The following is a 24,074-nucleotide window of genomic DNA, read 5'->3' as shown; positions in this document are numbered from 1 at the left end:
AAAATGCAGAGTTTGGTGGAAACCCTTCTATTGCCACAATTGCCTCTTTCGTGTTAGATTACCACTCCTCACCAGATAAAAGGTTAGTACCACATCGAATTGAACATCGGGTACATTCAACGTATATTCATTACGATCTATAAATGAGGAGAACCTTACCAAATATTCTTACATAAAAAATCAACAAAACTTTTCATACAAGAAGCACTGAGTTTCCGGTTTTCGACCTGTTTGTATCTGTTTTAGGTGAATTTCTTCTCACTTTTACAGTATTTTCCAGATAGAATTATGTAAGTAAACGGCTTTTTAAGAAGTAAATCGAATTTTTAACTATGTACACGTGCAACTGTCATGCACTTAAAGTTTCTCACATAAGGAAACAAGGAACTTTTCATACCTGAAGCGTCCAGCTTCCGGTTTCCCGATTTGTTTTATTTTACAGTGTAATTTCTTGATTAGCCTCCATCGCTGTTCATCCCTGATTTTTGAAAGGCCTACACTCCTACACTTGCTGGATATACTGGGATGCTTGGTTCTATTGCATGTATGCAGATGACGTGGTTGTAGGTCGGGATCCCGGAACGGTGTGTAGAAATTTGCAGCACGCAGTTGGTTTTATTGCCACTTGGTTCGTGGCTTCTCAGAAAAATTTAAAAAAATCACAGTGGTATTATTTATTAAAAGGGGGAAACTGAATGGTTTTTATTTTCCTGAAATGAGGGGAAGAAGCGAAATATCTGGGATTTATTCTCCACAAGAAGCTTCTTTGGAACACACAGATTGTGAACACCCCTCTCATAATGGAAGGTTTTCCTGTCAGAACCAAACAAAAACACTTCAAAGTTTGTCCTGTCGAAAAGAGGGAAGACTTCTATTATTGTATTATTCTGACTGGCCATAATCACTAGGTGGATATGTGTTCAGAATAACAGGTTCTCCAAGATGATACTTGTCCATCCTATAATGCTTGGAGTCAACGAAATATTTTCTAAGCTCCGGCGTAAGTGATGATCGATTTTCACATATCTAAAACATCATGAACCAAACTGAGGTATATATATCATAAACAAACCCCTTTAGTACTTTAGGGATTCTATTGTCATCATATACTTTTAGTTGTGTGAAAATGTCTGATTCTGTGCCAAATAGTCGTCATTTGCGGGAGTGTTAATTTTCTAGTTTCATTCAAAGGAAAGCTGCTGGAGTGCATCGAGACTAAAGAAAAGTTTGCGAAAATGTTGCTGTGACTGATTTCGGTCGAATACACATGCTGTAAAGGTTATTCTATATATTTGGTGGGACTAGGTTAGTGTTATGTATTATAAGCAGTTGAAGCCAAACGAAACTATTACTGCGCGGAAGTCCTAACCCACTTCATTCCCCAGATATTGCGCTGTCCGATCATTACTTATTCCGTTCGATATGGGGGGGATATGTGATCTTTAAATTGTAAGCGTCAAGATGCATTTTGCGATGGATTTAAGCGGACCGGACTGTCCATACTTGCGAAAGTGCGGTTGCATAATTTCTTTTCACAGAGTATAGTCATATGAGTTATCAGATGAAAGGCTTCATTTACACTTTTCAAAAGTGATATTACTTATGATATTGGGAGGAACATAGGGGCGAGAGCCTAAAAAAGGTCTCCAAAAATTGTAGCTGGTCTCATTCGCAGTCTCTATGCAATCGATAAATCTGAAAATTATCACGATAATAATAAAGATGACATCAAGCTGTATGCTAGTACTGCTAGTATCTTAGAAGTCTGTTGCGAACAGTAGAAATGTTCAGCCGTGATATTCGGATGGGGTTTGGATTAGACAAGTCTCGAATCCAAGCCATCCGCAAAGGTCATCACAAGCCGCATGCCGGACATAGCATTGGTGACCCCCACATCGAAGTTATGACCGAAACAGACTTCTACAAGTACTTAGGAATTCAGCAAGGAACCCATGCTCGAGTTGATGATCTAAAGGATGCTCTGCTGTCCGAATTCCTGCGACGTGTAAAGCTGGTGCTGAAGTCGCGTCTCTCGGAGAAGAATAAAATAAGCGCGTTGGGTGTATTCGCAATCCCTTCACTGGTTTATGCATTCGGAATATTGCCGTGGACGAAGACCGATCTGGAAAACGTCCAGCGGCGGATATGGACAACTATGTCCAAATTCCGAATACATCATACAAAGTCTGCCGTGGATGAATCTGCCTTGTGACATTGAAGGTAGGGGCGTGGTTGACGTGGCGACACAACATCATCGCCAAGTCGACTCGCTGCGCGCTTATTTTTACAGCAAAGAGCAATTGAGTCTCTTGCATGCGGCTGTTTGTAAGGCAGACTGTGGCTGACTCCACTTAACTTGAAGGATCGATCTCTCAAACCTCTAAGTGGGGTGAAGTCGGACCAAGAGCGGATCGATGAATGGTAGTCGAAGGCAACGCACGGTAAAAACGTGAATTGTCTTTGGCAGCCATTTGTCTATTTGCATTTGTCGAACAGATGGTTGTGTGCTAGGGAGCTCTTTACTGAGACCGTGGGGTTCATGTGTGCCATTCAAGACGGCGTGATCGCCACCCGAGTTTATAGAAAGCTCATCATAAAAGAACGGGTGGAGAACGACATGTGCAGAATGTGTGGTTCGGCGTTAGAGACGTTGGACCATCTCATTTCTGGCTGTACTGTTATGGCACCGGTGCAATACATCACCAGGCATAATGCAGTATGTAAAGTTATCCATCAAAACCTTGCATACAAGCATGGGCTGATCACGGGAACATGTCCGGTTTACCGATATGAGCCGCAAGCAGTACTTGATAGTTCTGCTTATAGCATGTATTGGGACCGGCAAGTTTTGATTGATCACCATACTGTACACAATAAGCCTGACGTATGTTAGTTGACAAGACAGGTCGTTCCGCGTATATTATTGATGCTGCTATCCCCCATAATAACAAAATTGAGCGGAAATACGTGGAGAAGAAGGTGAACTATGAGTCATTGGCTCGGGAAATCAAAGAAGTTTGACGTCCTGTAGTTCCCATAATATTGTCAGCTACAGGTATTGTACCTAAATCCCTGTCTGGTTCAAACCATGCAGAAGTACACCATTCTGCATACATGTTCGATGTTGCGGAGAGTTCTCGACGGATTCTCCCATTAACCTACCACCGGCCACCACCACCAGCGCCCCTTTAGTTTCTAAGTAGGTAGGATCGTCTGAGCCTAAATGCTTGACACCTATTGCTAGTATTAAGTGAAATCCGGTATCTGCCGAGATTGTGATAACTCGGAAATAAAATGTACGAAATCTAGGTCCCAAAATATATCCCACTGTTATTATATTATACTTAAGATAATTTAGATAATTTGTATAGTATATATCAGTTTTATGTTACCTATAAATATAAATATAAAAGGCTAGCGAGTTAAGAGAAATAAACCTATGTCGAATTAACTCTGAAGAAGAGCACATGTTGTGTCCGAAACTGGTGTTTGCAAATTGTAAATAATCAAATAAATCTGCAGTATAATTGGAAGCTAATTTTAGGGGTTTTTATTAATTAATTTTAGAAATTAAGAAATTCTGCTCTGTGCCTGTTGAGCCGCATTTTACCCATAATTAGGCAGGGTTTTAAATTGCATCGTTATTGAAGCTATGGCATCGTCAATCCTCATAAAGAGGCCAAAAATTCTTCAGAGAAGAAGAGTTCGCAGTTTTTATTGCTAAAAGTCAAGGTATCAGACGAATAAATAAGGACTGACAAGATCGTTGTCTTGTACAGTAAAAGCCTTGACCCTAAGGTGAGATGTTTCGACTGAAAGAGTTTTCGTAAGCTGAAATAGGCTCAGTTGGCTGACAACAATGGTGCTCGGATTTCGTCGTGGTTGTTATTATCGGTTGTTTTTTCGGCCCTGGATAGGAGAAATTATCAACGGTTTTAAAGTTGTAGTTTCCTGTCGTTATTGTTCTCGTTTGATTTGTGTGATTTGATATTGGTGGTTCTTTCGATTTTGACGCTGACGTTGCCACTATGTACTTCGGCTTGCCTTCATTAAGGTGAAGCCCAAGATCTCGCGCCGTCTGCTCGATCTGGAAGAAGGCAGTTTAAACATCTCGTGTTGTTCTTCCCATAATGTCGATATCGTCAGCACAGCCCAGTAGTTGGGTGAGTTTGAAGAGGATGTTACCTCTCGCATTAACATCTGCATCGCAAAACACTTTCTCCAGAGCGCGGTTAAAGAGGACGCAAAATAGCGCATCCCCTTGTCTTAGACCGTTGTTGATATTGAGTGGTCTCGAGTGTGATCCTAGCGTAGTCAGTCCGATCAATTTCGTCAGAATACAGAATTCTTCCATAAAAGGCTACAACTTTACCCTGGCTACGTTTTCATAGGTGGCTTTAAAGCCCATGAAAAGATGGTGCAACTGACGGGCATATTACAAGAGTTTTCCATCGCTGGATGTAGGGAGAAAAACTAATCTGTTTCTGATTTGCCTAGAGTGAAGCCTCTTTGGTATCGGTCGTTGATGTTGGGGCTATCCGGCCTAGAAAGTTACGGGAGAATATCTTATAGATGGTGCTAAGCAACGTCATCCAGTTTTAATTGCTGCACTGCGTGATATCTCTCTTTTTATATATGGGACAGATAATGTCTCGTTGCCAGTCGTCAGACATTGATTCGCTGTCCCACACTTTGAGCATCAGTTGATGAATCGCTTGGTCGCCTCCATATTTAACCAATTCGGTTGTAATTTCAATGGCTCCTGACGACTTATGATTTTTAAGCCGATAAATTGCATGGACTATTTTTTTGAGCGCCTGCGGTAGGAGTATTTTCCCGTCGCCTTTAGTTCGCGGGACCTTCAACTCGCCGATATTTTTGTTGGCAAGCAGATCATCAACCTTTTGCCCCAATATACTCATAGAGTCGGAAATCCGATTTCCCATTTTTTCTCGGCAGGGTGACCATCGAGCTATATAAAGCTTCATCCTGCGGACTTGCTTTTAAAAGCTGTGCGCCTAGTGCGCTTGCTCCCCATACCACTCCAGTTAACAGATTTGTTGGTTCTCCTTTTTCCGTCTGTGAAGTCGCTTCTCCACTCATTACCGAGTTTGTCGTTCTAAAATTCATCCATTCCGAGGCTCTTTTCGTGGCTTCGTAATGGTTTACCATGTAGGGTTCTCAACCCTGCCCAACCTCCAACCTGGAGGACCAGTTAGTGTAATTAGTCCCGGTTTCAGACGCGGGAGACTCGCCTTCTTTGTTCTCCGTCTACCGTTTTTCATTAAGAAAGAAGGGTTTGGTAGTAGAGCTTTTGGTGATGGTCCAGCAGGCGTTGCCCCCCTTTTATGCTCCATCGTGGGTACCAATCCGACCGCTAGGAAATACCATGGATAGACTAATTATAATTATAATAATTATTACGAATGTGTTTATTAGTAATTTTTTTAAATGAAACCTAGTAAACAAATATTTCCTTCTTAGTTAGATTTGCTTAGTTGTCGCATATGTAGTATTTAGGCAACCGTTTATTCCCTTTTAATGTATAAATGTCGCGCTGGAGGAGGAGGGAATGCCCCGAAATACTGTATACGTAATAGCGCAATTAAATTTAGCCAAAAAACGAAGAAATCTGCTTCTAAATCACATCCATCTGCAAGTAGGTAAATGCACCCATCGCAAATACACATTAGAGGTGAATATACATATGTCATTTTGGCCGCGGTTAGCCTGGTAACAAGAATCAAATAAAGGAAACGATTAAAAGTATTTTTCAGCTATTCTGTTATTCTATTCTAAATATGGTAAAGGGAAAAATTCGATTGACTTGTTCTCATTTCGCTAACAACCTCATGTTCTGAATAATTAAAAAAAATATTGGTCTCTAAATAACTCATTTCGAAAACAGATAACAGATAACATCAAAACAAATCTACAAATATCCAATTAATACTTTCTTCATGTAGAAATTCGTTATCAATATCGCTGTTGATTAAAAATTCGACAGTTTCTCTAGTATCGCGGGAGTGAATGGCAGTAGTTATTATAATAGCTGCTGAAACAAAACACCTTTTTCACTAAATTCTTGGCATATTCGAAATAATTTATTTGCTTTTGATGCAAATCATCTGTTCTAATAATGATATGCAAAAAGTGTATAATAGGATTCGATTCAAGCATTCATACATTCATATGTACATGAATTGCTCGCCTTTTTAAAAATATACATTTAAATGAGCAAATACGTGTGCTAAAATAAACTGCTGGATACACTTTTGAGATGTTAGTACTTAATATTTTTTGAAACACTCTTAGATAATTTATGTTTGTTTAACTATGTATGAGGAGTATGACGAAAACACAAATGAGCAGTGCTTATTAGTCATTGGTTTATAATTAGTTTAGTCTAAATAATAAATGTTTACAATTACACACAGAAATGCACTTTCTAGGTTGTTCAGAATCTGGGATCAATGGGTTTATTTACTAAGCCAATCTTGCCTGGGTTCACAACGTTCACGAAGCTTAGGTTTCTAGCTCTTCTTTCCCAAAACATGTATTTTGTTTATTAACCACATCAGCTCATGGGGAGCAGATTATTTCCAAAAAGCATGTTAGTAGCATCGGCAGTATTATTAGAGAGCAAATTATTTTAAAATGAACTGTATTGCTATTCGATTATACCCTCCTATTCAATGCTATTTTTCACGATATCTACTGACTAAATTAACAAATTCGAAAGATGTGATAAGAGTATCTCTTGGTGTTAGGTATCTTTATTGAAATAATTGCATGAATTTCAACATCTTTCCTCCTTTTCGCGTAGATAGATATGATATCATTCACCGTTTAAGACTGCCTGACCCACAATGCACTGTTTACTGTCTCGTATTTTTCCAAGTTGCCACAGTTTCAAAAATCAAAGGTAAAGAAATATTGAAAGTAAGAAACTGCTATGTAAATTGTTTTGGCGACTGCTTTAGATGTATTATAAAATATATATTTGCAATCTCTGAAGAACCCAAGCGATTGCAACCAAGCATTTGGACTATACCATTTTATAGTTTTAAGTAAAAAGGTGGATAGATAAAAATGGCATAGCAGTTAGAGATACACAATCGCAAAAGAAGTGCACAAAGGTTTTACCTTTCTCTGTGCAGCTTTAACAGGATTTATTATAAGGTATGCTGAATGAAAATTTGGTTTGTTAGTTCGTCGCCTTGCTTTTTGCCTTTAATTTTTCTATGTCCGGAAACCCAGAGAAGAATAATTTTGAACAAACTGCTTCATCAAGTTCATTTCAGTATTGTTTTACCAGCTTGAAGGGTGTTATTGCTGACTCTAGAGTTTTAATATCGACTTGGCTATCTTTCAAAATAATTTCTATATTACGCGTAGCAATTGAATTAGCTATTTGCGAACGTCACACATTGTATTGCCTCTTTCATCATACCCTACAAGACTATGTGTTATCTGCATTCAGGAAAAATCCGCCTTCAACTGCACAGCCATCCATGAAAAATGCAGAGTTGCAGCCTTCCAACAAATCGTTGCTCTTCCACTTAAGAAACACAACATTTGTTTTTTAGTTTTAGAAAATCGACTTTGTTTTCTTTTGCATTTTTTGAGAATTTCCTCATTTAAAAATAGGATATAAAATTTAGTTTATTTCAAATAGTTTTCGAGTAACAGTCTTTTATGAGTAGCTTCTCGTCGGTTAGAAATGTGTGCTACCTGCGCTACGCTCAAAAATAATCATAATAAACTTAACGACCATATACACAGAGCCGCATGAGTAGGTAATGATATTATATTTATCGTACACCTTTGGTACACCTTTCTCCATACAACTGGTACAACTTTCTCCATACAATAACGTTCCAGGTTTTTGATTGGATGAAAAATGTAATTTTGCCATACCGAAAACCATCAAATTTTTGGGCAAAATTCTAAATTTTTTTTTTCAACTTCGCCATTTTTTATGTCTCTTTTCACAATTGTGGGTCATTGTATAGACAAAATCTTCTGGTTTAATCAATTTTCCATTTTTTGATTTTACCCACTGTAGAAGTCACAAACACTGCAGCAGTGCGAAAACTTTTTTTGGGGGATCCGGAGATTGGTCATATTTTCTTTCCAAAATTCCACCATGTACACATTATTTATCCAAAAATATGCCCTGAAAATTTCAAAATATTCGTCCCATTCGTTTTTTTTAACTCTCCAAAACTACCTTTTTTAAAGCAAACACACTAGTTGGGCTCATTAAGAGGGTCATCTCGTGTTGTTTCTAGATATAGTGTAGAATATTTGGTCATTCGATTTTCGGAAGTATATACATTGGAAAATAAAACTTGTAGTTTGGAGGAAGCTACTGGTCTATCAATTTTAGCCTAGACTACAAACGATGTTAAAGCGACTTCACTAAAAGAGCGAAAATTGAGGCCAACGCTTCACATGTGCTTTTTAGGAAATCGAAAGTTTATTGACTTGGTGTAGCAGATTAATTGTCAGTTAACATTTTATGGTTAATAATCACATTCTAATTTTTAAATGCGTTTTTCTCGAAACTGGAAGTTGAAAATCAAGTGCTACCATAGCCCAAAATCTATCCAGCGAAATTCTTTGAAACTTTCACGACTTATTGAGAACATATCTCTATCTCTACGGTTCGCAAACTAGGATATTTGCAATTGATTGGGCCGCTTTTTTATTAAAGCCATGAAAAATAAAATTATAAAAATAGTTTAACTAGGCACAAAAAATTTACTTGGCAATATTTTTTAAAAATCCTAGTTTACGATCCGTGGTTAAGCCCACATATTATACTATAAAATGAGCACCTCTAGCGTGACAGCAGAAAAACTCCTTTTTTAGAGATAGGTGAATATGTTGCTCTGTAGTTCAATAAGTAACAAGAATATCGAACTGGAGAAATTATTACACATGCTCGAGATGCTAGTAAATATATGGTGGGAAATTGATATTTGTTTCTTCATTCAGTTCTTCACAAAAAATAGTAATAAACATAGACAATCGGATATTGGGCTGTTTGTTTTAGAGCTTTGGAGCCTGGATAAGTATGTAGTCAACTGAGGATTTAATTGTAATAATTAAGATTTAGCCCCTGAGAAGTGAGCGACCTATCTGCATGCAATGAAAAAAAGACATAGTCTCTAGTAAATTTCTTTCTTATTTCGATAATGGTTTCAATGGCTTGATGCAGTTGCTGGAAGTATGGTTCTGGATGTCATCGACATTATTGGGTGGTCAGTGAACACTCTTTACTTACAAGGAAACTTCTATGGGATTTTAACTTTCAAGCAAGTAGGATACTTTCTTAATACTGTATTATGACATTAACAGAAAATTTAACGGCCTGACACTTTCTAACAAAGCCTTGACGAGTAACTAACCAAAGAATATTAATTAAAACCAGGTTGCCTTTAAAACAAAATTTTTCCTCAGGTGAAATCGTTAATCCCATACATACTTTTAAGTAAAAACTAATATTGTCTGCAAGTAAAACAAATGAATTCTACAACTTTTATTCACTTTTTCCAAAGTTATTTATGAAAATCTGTTCAGTGGAAATTGGTGAACTGTTGAGTAAATTCGCCGCCTATTCAAAACCTTAGGATCTGTTCTAGATATTTCAAAGGCATTTCCTATTTAGAGTAAATCTATTTATTTCAGCTATTACTGACTTCTCGTCTTCTTTTTCTTTAGCCTTTGTCCCGTTTACAAACGGGGTCGGCTCGCCGTGATCGGTTTCGCCATTTGGCTCTATCGCATGCCTGATTGCACCCAGACAATCTCGAGGTTTTTAAATCCCCATCCAGCATATCAAGCCACCGTTGTTTCGGCCTGCCTTTTGGTCGTTTACCATCGACTTCGATGATCAGACCAATCTTAGCAAGTAAATTTTCGTTAGCACGAATTGTGTGACCATACAATCGACGACGCCTCTCTCGCAATTTTTCCGCGATCGCTGTTACGCCATGACGATCGCGGATATCCTCATTTCGGATGTGATCAAAACATTTCACACCACTATTCAACGCAACATCTTCGTCTCCATTACCGCAAGACGCCGTTCATTGTCTTTTATAGTTGGCCAACACTCAGAACCATAGAGAACGACAGGATGGACGACATTGAGGTAAATTTTAGATTTGATACGTTTATTGATACGTCGATCACAAAAACACCAGTTGTGGAACGCCACTTCATCCAGGTTTCGTTAATGCGTGAAGCAGTTTCATAAACCAGTTCTCCATTGGCTGATAACATTGACCCGAGGTATTTAAATCGCTCAGTTCTGGGCAGATCACAGCCGCTGACAGTGATTGTGCCTGTTTCATGGTGATCGGCCGTCAAAAATTCGGTTTTGTTTCGATTCAATCTGATACCGTGTTGCATGAGGCGATCATTCCATTTTTTGACAAGCTATTTCAGCTTTTACTGACTGCACAGCATATTCGGCCCCTGGAGTGATATCACGAGCATTCAAAAGTATTGAACAATGTTTAACACAATGGAAAACGAAAGTAAATAAAGTGAAGTCTTGTTATGTTAGTTTTATCCTGAAAGGCGCTCTTGACTCCTCCTCCCTCAAATTCAAAGGATATGTTCGTTTTTCAATCTAAAGAGGGAAACCACTTAGGAAAAGCATATTCTGTTTGGTCAAGAAGCTTTCCAAGCTACAAATGGAGTGTAAAGTGTTGGTCCACAAGGTCATCTTAACATTAATTTGAACTTAAGGGGATCATCCCGTGTGTCGTGTTGGAGAAATCGATTTTTTTTTGCATGAATTGTATCTATATATAGTGGAGAATATGTGGGCAAAGGGATTTTCCGATATTCCCAGTAGTTTAGAAATTATGGTATTAAACAGGTAAGCAGTTTGCAGCCGCGGCTAGAGTACTCGATGAGAAAGAGCATCGAATCTTTTTTTACCTGTTAGTTTTTTACCTGAGCCTTATAAATTCGAACACAGGTATAAATATAAAAAGATGGGAAATCAATCAATTGTCTAAACTTATTTGCTGTTTGGAATAAAAAGGATAATCCAGTCTAGAGTGAGCACTGAAAGGCTTTCAAGCTATACTCAGTTATAATTTGTTGTGAGTATTGTGCTGTTTCTGTGTTCAGTGATTTTTTGAAATGGATCGTACGAAGGGAGATCGCTTCAACGTTCAACGACATGCTCGCACTAAAAAACGAGTATTTCATGCGGATCGATACTTATCAGAGAAGAAAAAGGACTTCGCATCAACATCAGTAAAGAAACTTTTAGCAAGCATGAACATGGATGTTCCAATTGCGACAAGTTTTGTATATCGTATAATATATTGGATTTTGCTGGAGTTTTCTCCGGTATTTCTGGAAATTTCTGCAAATAATAAAATATAGTAGTAGTAAAAAAGGAATGCGCAGGACATATCGAGGAAAGAATGGGAACGCGGCTTAGAAATGCAAAGAAGAATCACAAAGGCATTGGTGGAAAAGGGGCTGGAAAAGTTACTGATAAGGACCTCACTACATTTTCTGGGCTAGCTATTCGTCGACACGCAAATTCGATAGAAGGAATGAAGCAAGCAATTTGGGCAACTTTCTTCCATAAATGTTCTACAGACGAAAATCCTCAGCATCAAAATTGTCCAGCAGGCGAGGACAGTTGGTGTAAATGGCGCAAAGCTAAAGGAGAACTGGATAGTTTCCACCACGAGAAGGCACCTTTGACTGAAGAAGTTCAAACAGTCATCAAATCAATCTACGAAGATTTGTCACGAGATGATCTCTTGTACAGATGTTTAGGAGCAGAGACCCAGAATAACAAGGAGTCGTTAAATGCATTGATTTGGACTTTCGCTCCTAAACCCAAGGATGTAGAAATAGTCACTTTTCTGGCTGTAATTATTTTCAATGAAGGATTCAATGGCATTTTCAAAATCCTAATGACAATGGGATGTCAAGTTGGTCACATATGTGAGGTTTATGCCGACCGCCTAAATGAAGCGCGAATTTGGCGGTTCGAACGACGATCGACTGATCTCTCTAAAAGAGCCAGAATTGAAACCAGAGAGCAACAATCGGCCTTACAAGACTTTTTTGAAGAAACGGAGGGTGCTGTCTATGGACCAGGTATAGCAGATTAATGCTGGGTTAAAATTTTACTGTTGATAATGACATTTAAATTTTCAAATGCGTTTTTCTCGAAACTGCATAGCTCAAAATCTATCCAACCAAATTCTTTGAAATTTTCACGACTCGTTTAATACATATTTCTACGGTCCGTAAACTAGGATAATTGTAATCGGACTGGTAGTTTTTTTTAATTCATAAAAAAGCCGTAAAAAACACCAAAATCCAAAAAATTAAGTTTAAAAGCCCACCAAGAATTTACCTTTCAATATTTTCTAATTATCCTAGTTTGCGGACCGTAGAATATTGTCCACATTAAAATGCCGTTTAGTTTTTTTTCTTCAGATGAACACAGCGCCCTCCAGCGTGGCAGCAGAAAAACACCTTTTTTTGGAGATGGGTACATAAATTGACACGAATTCCGAAAACTAGCTACCATATCAAACTGAAAAATTTATCACATGTACTAGAGATATCAGTAAATATATGGTGAAAAAATCACGTTTCTATCTTTATCCAGTCCTTCAAAATAATTTTTCAAAACAAGGCAAAAAAAACGGCCTTCACGCGGGATGACCCCCTTAATAAATCTAGTCCTACGGCCCAACCCAATACAGCAAACAATGCAGTCAAAACTATTAACAAGTCGAAACCAGAAGCTCCACGATGATGTATTGAGTTTCACTCCAATTCAGGCGAAGGATATTGTTTAGACCTACTATAACGTAGAACAGAATTCAACAAAGATTAGAAAACTATATTAACCCTTTGCATGTATGAGGACACTCCTTAAACTCAACATAGAACGATGTTATTCATTGGATATGGGGGAATTCACAGTTCCCAACAAATTTAGTGCCAATTGGTACAGCCTTCTCATAGAAAGTGCTTGCGAGAAACAGACAGTAAATCGACTTTAATAGAATTTTGTGTCAAACAAACCTATTATTTTGACACTTACTGAAGTGGAATTTTTGACATACTGATGTCAAAAATTCCGTATGAATTTTATTCATCAAAGCTAAGACTAGCAAGTGGGAATACCGGAAGCTCGGCGCTTCAGGTAAGTCATCTTATGTGAGCAAGTCTCAATGCACTTTTATCCATAGCTAATAATATAGAATGCTCCTTCATATTTTGACAAATTACAAGATGCACATGTATGTATAACACATATCAAAAGTATATGTAAATATTGTGTTCATCCTAAAGAAACAAACATTCCATTTAATTGATCTAACGCCTCTTGGCGCATTTCCACTTTACTCTATGCACGAAAGCATGTATTACATACGTACACACATGTCCAACTTATTAAACACCACCCGCAAACAGTAATTGATACTGATATTCTAATAACTAAAAACAGCTAAAAAAGAAAAACCAAAATGATCCCATGGACCCCGCCGTTCAGATGAGTTCACTTTATTTTATGATGACGTACAGAAGTGCAGAAATAGATTACGACCAGACTTACAGCAATTATGTCCTATATCCTATACTGTTTTATTTTATACTTCTGGAATGAACTGGTAATATGTTATTATTAATTTCATTTGTGCTGATATTGGAATGGGATGTATTTTGAGGGCTAGATTTTGTATATGAGCATCACTGTGGCTTTTTTCAGATTTTTCGGTTGGATAGGTTCTGAGAACCTTTTTTAAGGCAAACGCACTAGTTGGATAGGTTCTGAGAACGAGACTTGCTTCACTTTTTGGGGGTCAAATTTTGAGCCCACATTCCCCTATGTTTCACCCAATATCAAAAGTAAGAAGGTTTTTAAAAAGCTCTAATTGAGCCATTTCATTTCATTTTACCCACTCCTTCGCTTGTATGCGGAGCCTCCCTTCAAACCCAACACAAAGTGACACCACTTACTATATGTAAAAGGATTCACCACACGTTCTCATCAAATTTCGTGACAATCGGTTGTCGAGTAAATTGGATGTGACAGACAGACAGGCAAATATTGAATCGATTTTTATAAGGTTTTGCGTTCACACTGACGCTGGCGAAAACCACGTCTAAGCGCCATCGTTCACCGTTTGCTATAATGTGGTTCAGCCGATAGCGTTCCTCCTCTACAGTGCCCAAGTCATGTGCTCCTTGGGTGATTCAGTCGTCGACCAGCTTGGGTTTGTAGATGCCACTTCATGGTGCAGCCAGTAATATAATTGCACCTCATTAATATATGACCTAACCACAACCACTTTCGCATTCTCATCAAAATCTCCACTTGAGCTTATGCGCTGATGAACTTTATCAAGGCCAGCCTACTCGATGATACGTGGCAGATACGTGTTGACGAAGACTTGGAGCTTTTGAGTAACAATGATGGTTACTTTCATTGGTCCATTCGCTAGCAAATTACATTTCTAGGTTTTCTACAAAGCAGTGCGAGCGGATCTAACACTACCAATGCGTCGAGTGACACCAATTTCGATGCCACCGTCGGGAGGAACGATTTTTCCTAGATATACAAATTGATCAACCCGTTCGATATTCCCTCCGTTCAAATAAGAAGAATCAGGCTGAGAATTATAGTGGGAGTCCAACTTCAGATTTCTCAGAAATTGTACCTTGATGAAGCACAAGACGGGTGCCATATGTTACTATGCCACTCTGATAAAAAACAGTGATTTCTTCTGAATACCCATCCTGAGTAGAGCACGCGAGATGCACTCCATGTTCGCGATGTCGAAAGCCTTGATGAAATCAATGAAGAGCAGATGAAGCGGAGATCTGATCACCGTTGAACACTCCAGAATGCTCTGGCGGATGTTGACGTGGTTAATGCAGGAAGGTCAAGAGCCGTTCAAACGTCCGTGATATTTCATGATGTGTTCCAGGATTACTTAAGCTATTACCTTTTCGATGAAAATGCACCTCAAGTTGCCGCACTTAAAACTAGTCCCTTTCTGGAATCATTACGATTATCCTCTTCTCTTACTCTTTGAAAAAAGTCTTCGGATTCCCAGCATTTCCGTATAAGTGGAAGTAGTAGATATGAAGTAACAGCACAACCAGCGGTGAATGGCTCTCGGGGAAGACCATTAAGCCCACCGGCTTTCTTCCATTTGAACCTTCTCTCCAACTGAAATTTGAATCATTATTACTATCTGAAGTCAGAACAGTAGCAAATTTTCTTTTGTCATGGCGTCCGCTAATAAGAACTTCTCGTTTTTCACACGGTATCGGATTAAAGTGCATAACGTCCACGCTTCCTTTTATCAAATTGCTTTGATGATTACGCAATTAGCTAGATCTTGTGACTCCTCTATAAGATATGGAGGAGAATTTGGACCGTAAAGTCAAGAGAGCACACCTTGCAATACCCGTCAGGGATAACCAGAACAACCAGACACTGGATTCGCGCCTTGGATTTCCGGAATATAAAAACATATTACCACGAATGAGAGACAAGGACTCTCCAGAATCCCACCGCCTCAAATCGTTTAGGCCCAGAATGTCCTACTTATATTCCTGAAACTTTCGGTTTGGAGAAAAAGATCATTTTGGGGACTCTCGGTGGCGTTGTCGAGAAGTGTACGCACATTCCAGAAACCAATCATTGGGCAACAAATTAAAAGTTTTGATTAGTACTTTTTAAAGCTGGCCTCATTTTTGACATTTAATGGTACAAATCGAGCTTGCGAAAAATTATTTTTGAAACCGAAATACAGTAGTACCAAGCCTACTTTTCTGAACTTGACAAGCAACGTGTACGCATATTTCGAGAAGTAGAAGACCATTATATTTACGTATGGCTGAAATGACTGTCCGCGTCGACTGTCGTCAATCAGGCGGATAAACCTATCTCAAAATCTAACAAGTCCGGAAACCAGAAGCTATATGCTTCAGATATGAAAGGTTTTGAGAATTTCTTTGGACATTTGTCCTGTTATAACTTAGTAGGTAATGTATATGGACATATTACGTCAGAATATACAATCTCGTGGACAACCCACATTCAAGTTTTAGAATTTGCAAATTTGACTTATTGTAAATTGGTTAATCATAATGTCATTTCCATCAAACTTGGTAGGATTATATTTTATACGATAGTCTACATCACTGCCATTTCACCTGACCCCATTCCCACCAAATTTGGTGCCAACCGATATAACCGTTTCTGAGAAAAATGCTAGTAACAGACAGGCAGAAAACCGCTTTTAATAAGATTTTGCTTTAGACAAAACGATTAAAAGGTTGCAAAAAATTGTCATACTGCCCTACCGAAGTTTCCTTTTGACACGCACTGGCCGCCAAACAGGCTCCGGTAGATGGATCGGGTTCCACGGACACTTCAGTTAGGTGCTGGTGGATCTGGCCATGGTAAACTTTTCCGGCAGTTTAAGATTTTTTGCTAGCTTCGTGCACGTGACTGACTCTAGTCAACACGGATAGCCATTCTGGCCATAGCCAGTCATCATAATTACTACATTACTTTGGTGGAGTTTTACTTAGGTACAATGAACCTGAACGGCCTAAATTCGTTTCTATCTCGGTTTGGTTGGTATGTCGTTTGTAAGAGTCGTTTTAGTCAACCGTAAAGTATTCATTACCTTGAGAATCGAGTTAATCTTCCTAGCTTTTATGTAGAGCAGGCGATTGTACATGCGAGCGAACCAAACACCCAGCAAATTGTTGAAGTCCTTATAAGTAGGTGACATCTTACTTCAGATGCAAGTTTACCGACGAAGGCAATAAAAGGTAAGAATGATTATATGTATGTAAATATTTTCAATTTATATAGTCGTATGCTACTCTTAAAGATGTATCGCTTGTGGAGAGTTCTTTAGGAATACAGGTTCACTTGTTTATATATTTTCAAGACTTCAAAAACCAATCAAAGGGCATTACCTGAAAGGCTACAAATGTTACAAGACACTAAGGTAACCGCTTCAAAAGAAACCAATAAAACTTTGAAACACAATCAGTATCTTTGAGCCTTTAACCATTTGGAGCTAGGCTTACACAGTACGGATGTACGCTTGCATTGTGGAAAACTCTGTGCATAAACCAGCCTCGCGTTCCTAGCACTTTCGCGTTACAACTTGCAGTTATAAAGTTACAAGCTTAAGGGGTTCGGCCACAGTAGTGGCCTAATAAACCAGCTCATTTTAGAACTTTTTTCAGCGGAACAAGGAAGTAAATTAAAATTCTGGATCGGGACTTAATTATACCCATGAGAATCTGCGCACATTATTTTGTTGTAAGCAATGCAAAAGAAAATGGTGGCCACACAGGTTTTCTCCGATGACACTTTCTTTTTTAAAGGTCTCGCGACCGGTTAAATTTCATCTACAATTTTTAATTGTAGGGCATTCTTTCAGCAAAAAAAAGACGAAAGGTGGATTTAAAGTTTCTCCAGTGGCCTAAACGCCTTAAGACCTGCATCTGTATCTGCTGACCCCAAATACCTAAATTCAGTGAAAGCTCTTCCGATATAATTTTCTTTTGTAATAATGAATGGTCATATCGTGTTTAGGTAGCTTTGCATGTATATAAGTAGAATAGAAATTATACATCCGCTAATAGATAACACAATTCCAATAACATTTTGAATTTTGATTCATTCATTTCATTTCCATTGAGCTGAAGCTATGACATTCTATGACTGGATTATGCCTGTTAGCGAGATGTGGATGAGTGGAGCAAACTGCAAATAAGTGATAATATTCATTGGTACTACTGCAACGTTCCACACTGTTGCCTGTAAATTGTTTTATAGTGTGATGGCTGAAAACTTGATGCTAATGACATTCAGTAAAGCGTTCGACCTTGCCGTGATCCAAAGGAAAAATATAACCACCCGCAACAAATTGGAAAATTAAGTAATGAAAACCACCGAGAAGCAATATAACTTATCCTGGATTCAGATATCCAAAATTATGATTTATTGAAAATTATAGATTATTTGCCTCCAAATCCAATATTGCAATATATTTTCTTTCATGTTCGCAAATGCGCTTTATATATGTATCTCTTCTCCAATCAAATGCTGTGCGCTTTCTTCCAGTTTCTTGAAGCACTTCAAATATCTCTTCTCAGTGAAATTGATTCCCTCAGTGCTAGGAATTAATCCACTTTCAAATCGACCCCGACATTGACAATACATGCACGTGCTAATGACCCGCAGATAGAGAGCACTTATCAATCCACTGTGCATAAATTATCTATTTCAGACTCGTATGCTAATGCTACGCCAATATTTGTTTGTTATTCTGATGAGTGAATTACTGTAACAACACTGAGGCTTTTGCTGCAAATTTTGACTATCTGGCCCAGCCGCAAAATCCGGAAACTTTCTTTTCTTATCGAATAATTTACTTCAGAAACTGCTCGGAGAACTAATCCCAGTATTAAGGTCCTTAGATAACGAAAGCATAAAGAATCATGTGGGAGTATTTTTTGATAAAGTGTGCAAACGTATTTTTACTACAAGCAATGAATTTCCTTTTCCGCATTTCCATTGTTGGGAGTGAAACTCGAGTTGTACCTAACAATGCACTTGGAGCCAACAAGCGGGTGGTAATACAAAAAATAAATAACCAGTTTCTCTGCCGATTATTACGCCCGGGATGCCATTACCAACGGGTCTAGTGTCAACTTAGCTGAATAAATAATGAATAGGTCCAAGTATGTAGACATTTCTTACAACACAATTCTCGGAATCGCCACACTTACCAAGGACGGAGAAACTGATGTAAACACCAAAGCAGCGGTCAAGTAAATCATGTTCACCATCACTAGAAGCATAGTAACTGATGCAGCCACTTCCTCCGCTAAAAACTATATTTTTTTATACAGAAACAATTACACTGAACAATAATTGGCTTTGTTGCAACTGAATGCACTTGAACTTCACTCAGGTCGTGGGAGCGACTGTCGCACGCTGTGCACTGAATAACGATATGGAAAACCACAAGCGTCCGACTTCGGACCGGTGCGTTTTATAACCACTACTTCCGTTGGTCTTTCTTTTTTTCGTGGAATAAAGTGAACCAGTTGCGACGATTTGACGTTACACGGTATCTTAAAAACCGTCCATCGACGTGAGAACCCCGATTCCAACTGATAGCAGTAACCCAGCGACCGAGAAATTAAGGCTCGAGAAGGCCGTGAATAAATACATGGCTGCCACCAAGTAATTAGCTTTAACCGCCCGCCTGTATGTTAAATAGATATGCCGAGTTACACAGGTGACTGATAGATAGAAAGACAGATATCTAGATACGAAGCGAAGATATCGGAGTTAACTGACACTGGCAGTAAGTATCAAACCTGACCGGTAGCACACTCGCCAACTAGCGTGCAGATTGATGTGAACAGTGGAGCTCCACTTGAAGTAGTGTTGGAATACCTGGTTATAGTAGGGAGCAGCAGAAATTGGTTAAATAAATTACTTACGTATAATTTAGCATCGTAAGATGGTTTCATTACTGAAGCTTAAGTTTTCTACATATATGTATTTCTTTCATTTTTGTCATTGAAAGTGCTGCTTTATTTCTGCGGCATGGATAGCATGCACTGCTTTTGTTTCAAGCCAATGACGCTAGTAAAGTGTCATTGTGGAAGTGTTGCAACAACTTTTTTAGTATCCTCTGAATGACTATCAAAAGTGAATAAAAATTGGAAGAAGTTTGGAAGTTTTGAGAGTGTGCAATTTTTGAAAAATACAATTTTGAAGGAGAATATGATTGTTATATGTAACTTATTCAATCCTTTGTGGAACTAAGCGAATGGCATCAGTTGTGTCCCTTTAATGGTTATAATATACCTATTAGTTGCAATATGCCTATCAAGCCTATAACTGTCGTGCATTTTAAAATGTTTCCTACTTCGAGCTATTTCGGCCTAATATCTGATATTCAGTATTATCCCAAGTGCCTTAACCTGCTTCGCGTAGGTGTTACACATATACTATATATGTATATACTAAAATTTCATCAGATACTGCTCATACCTCTACCTTCTCTAGGTAGTTATCTTAGCCTGCCATGACCAGTAACTGTTCCTTTTATAATTTTATGGCTCTACATTGCGAGGTTCAAACAATCCTGCAATCAGCTTAAGTTAAAGTCAATACAAAAGAGAAATTAATAAATATCCAAAAATAACAAAATACGTCAAGGCCCTTGACGGCGTCTCATATACCTAGCTAATCGATGTCCTAGGTCTGCACTGCATTGATCTAAAGAAAATAAAGTCTTTGCTGGCAGTCGAAAGAGGTGGTATACCACCTTACCAATGCATTCATCTGAGGGTTCCACTTCAGCGCCCATCCGCACACGGGGAGACATCTTCCAGGGAGACTCATTGAGTACTCTGTGGTTCTGTACGACACTTGACACTGAACTTCGTTTCATGGGTATTGAATGATGCTCGAGAGCATAGTTTTGCAATCAAATATGGCCTACGTGCTAATTCTGTACTGGCACACTAAGATGACACTAAGTTGTATACTGGTACTGATGACCATCTGAAGTCGGGTGCGAATAGCAGATATGTTTAGCAGTGACATTGGGATGGAATTTGATTAGAAAGGCCTCGAATCCAAGCCATGCGCAAAGGTTATCACGAGTCGGATGCCGGACATAGTATCGGTTGCACCCACGCTATGTTGGAGACTGACTTCGAGAAATACCTAGGAATTCCGTCTGATTTCCTTCGACGTTTGAAAGTGATACTGAAATCGCATCCCTGCTATGTCCAAATTCAGAACGCAACATTCCAATTCTGTCGTGAAGCAGATGAACCTGCCTCGTGACATCGGAGGCGAGGGCGTGGTTCACGTTGTGGCAACACATCACCGCCGAGTAGACTCGCTATGTCCCTTGCATGGCCTGTCTGTAAGGCAAATTGCGGGCTTACTTCACTTAACTTGTAGGATCGCCCTTTCAATCCTCCGAGTGGGGTGAAGCCAGATCAAGAGCGTATCGATGAATAGAAGTCTATAGCAGTGTACATTAAACACGTCAATTGCCTTTGGCAATCATTTATCGATTAGCATTTGTTAAACACATGACTGCGTGTTCATAATATGTGGTTTTGTTTTATATACCTTCATTTCTGCTATACTGTTATGGACCTCTTTTCCACCCCCCTCTCATCAGGCCTGCCTGGATCTCTCACACAGTCTGGTTCAATTCATACAAAAGTACACCATTCTGCATACTTGCTCGAAGTTGCGGGGAGTTGTCAAGGGATTCTCCCATTAGCCTACTTTCGGTCACCACCACCAAATGCCCTTCTTCTTTTAAGTAGGTAGAGTCGTCCGGGCTTAAATGGGGGACAACTCGGAAAATATAATAGAAAAAAATTGCTAAGAAATCATAAAAAGAAAGAACCAAATAAAAATTGAACGAATCTACTCCTCAGGGGTTAGCTTAGAGAACCATGAATGCATATATAGAATATATATATAGAAGATAACAGCATACATTCTAAAATTTTAGGTGCTCTACTTTACCAGATTATAGTTGTAGTTTCAAAAATTATCATACAGAGAAAATGAAGCGAAACATAGATTTTTAATCTTGGGTGTTAAACTCAAAAAGTGGAGTCAGTGGACTATAAATAGTGAGAGCAAGTTGCTCTCCATTTGGTCCGGTCCGGCATCAAGTGGGTGCCGATAGGACTCCCAAATTCCTAAGAAAAAGGAATAAATATTCATTGAAGGTAGCGCCAAGAGCAGATATTCTCATTTTGCTTTTCTTCTACTTTACAACTCTAAAACATTCTATGAATTTCTTGTTATTCTCAAATATGAGCTAATCACTAGGCTTCCAGTTCTCGGGACGTAATTGAAAGTGTTTGAATATGAGCTGGAATGCTACAAGCTGAAAATTGGTCAATGAAAAACAGGCCAGAGAATGATATGCTGATTTTATCACCTGCAACGTCATATGGTGAAAAGATTGACACGGACTTGTCTTCAAACAACGGGAAGTCCGTTTTGCCGCATTCCCATGTAACCGATATAGGAGTATTATGCTCGGAATTAGCAGCAAGGTTTCCACAATGGCCTGCTTCTTTGATATCTGGAAAGCTTTCGACTCTGTATGGTAGTACGGGCTAATCTATAAACTCAATAATACCCTCAAATCCCACTTGCACATCTGCAAGCTAATCTTTAGCTTTCTAGATGGTCGACAATTCAAAGTGAAAATTCAGCAGCAGTTCTCCGCATTCTATACTAGTCCTGCTGGAATCCTACAAGAGTCCATTCTTTCCGCAACCTCATTCTTGCTCTTCGCAGCGGACATTTTGAAGATGACTTCTAATCACAATCCGATCAATATCCTGCAGTAAGCCAACGACCTCATGACTTACACCTTTATAGTATGGGCTTTCAAATCACTACATCGTATCCTTCGGTTCAACAGACACCGTCCGCAAAAGATCAAAGTTGTCTGCTATAAACTGTCAATTAGTCCTTTAATTCCCTTCGAATTCATCTTTTGTGCGGATACTTTCCCTAGAAATATGAAGGAAAGGCGAATTCTACGCCACCGTACCGGTATCTTTAAAAAAGACCATGGTATGAAGTAAATATTCAAAAAAATTCTCTATGGTTCATCATAAAGATAGATGCCCCTTCTCGGAATCTTAACAATTGATCACCTCCCGGCATAGGTGTCCTAATCCCTGCGGGACGTATGGATGCAGACCCTGGTGCGGAGCACAATAAAGCATTGGCCACGATAGATGTGTTGGTCTTACGCTTCTTGCGCGCATAACCACTGACAGAAGAGTCTGGTGCATCCAGTGTAGATCTCACCAGGGTTATCAGTTCATCCATCTTCCGCCGAATCTTTCGCTTCCTTGCGCCCGATATCTCGGAACTTTACCGCACCTAATGGTACAGCTACGTCCATGTCCTCATTCCCAAGGTGCTTCATCTTCCTTCGCAGTGCCTTCTTCTGCCGCCGGCTTGGGGCTTTTCCATGTTCACGGTGTTTGGGCTGCTTGGGTCCATTTTCACAAAGCGACGTTAAACCAGTAGTGTCCACGTCACCAACTTCCCTTTGTTCCACTCTTCCCGGTAAGGGTGACAGAGAAGGTTCTAACAGGCAGGATTCAAACTGTAGTCTCCCTCCTTAGCTCCTTCTTAGCTGTAGCTTTTAGATTAAAATACGTCCCTCGACAATGGAAAGTGGCGGAAGTTATAATGATCCCCAAACCAGAGAAGGAGCGAAATAGAATGGAATCGTATCGACCAATATCGCTATTCCCTACGACAACCAAGCTATTTGAAAGGCTTGGAAAAGAAGCAGGTGACCTCAGCCATTTTTCTCGATGTCGCTCAGGCATGAAGGTATGTTGTATACATTGCATAGCAATCTCCCTGGAGATCATATCTTCATATCATTTGATAGAATAAATTCATATGTATTAGAGCGCCTATTCAGAGTGAAATACGAAGAAACCTACTCTGCACTGAAAAAAATTACAGCTGGTGTACCGCAGGGTAGTGTCTTGCGCCCAACACTTTTTCCTTGTATACCAATAGCCAAAGCCAAAATAGCGACATTTGCAGACGATATTGCCATCCTTACCATCGGTAAAACTGCGGAAGAAGCAAAAATAAAGTTACAAACAGCTATTGGCAACATTGTAGAATGGACCAACAAATGGAAAATAATATTAAACGAAAGCAAATCAACCTAAATTAAGTTCACAAACAGAAAAGATCATCCAGCTGAAGTCATTATAATCGGGTAAGGTGTGCCACAGGCGATTGAGGTCAAATATTTATGTATGACTCGTATGACGCGATGCTAAGCTTAGCTGGAAAGGACACATCCTAAGAAAGAAGGACGAGATAAATGCCAAATATAGACAGATGTACTAGCTATTGGGGAGGAATTCCCAGCTGATAATCGACAACAATTTACTAATTTATAAGCAGATCCTAA

The 24,074-nt window shown here is 39.0% G+C and overlaps 1 protein-coding gene across 2 annotated transcripts in view; it reads right to left on the bottom strand.

Annotated features, from left to right (window-relative positions):
- Positions 1-19,718, bottom strand: part of LOC119658006 (protein spaetzle-like) — a 32,939-nt gene extending 13,221 nt beyond the window's left edge. The window contains exon 1 of one of the 2 annotated variants that reach the window (XM_038065227.1): positions 18,841-19,718. In XM_038065227.1, coding sequence (XP_037921155.1) covers positions 18,841-18,912 — 72 coding nt within the window. In that variant the 5' untranslated portion in view covers positions 18,913-19,718. The remainder of the gene's footprint in view (positions 1-18,840) is intronic. The other variant, XM_038065228.1, reaches the window with a different exon arrangement.
- Positions 19,719-24,074: the final 4,356 nt, after the last annotated feature.

Source organism: Hermetia illucens, chromosome 5 (assembly GCF_905115235.1).
Source record: "Hermetia illucens chromosome 5, iHerIll2.2.curated.20191125, whole genome shotgun sequence".
Taxonomy (NCBI): Eukaryota; Metazoa; Arthropoda; class Insecta; order Diptera; family Stratiomyidae; genus Hermetia; species Hermetia illucens.
Note: the sequence above shows the minus strand (reverse complement) of the source record. Positions and strands in the feature narration are given on the sequence as shown.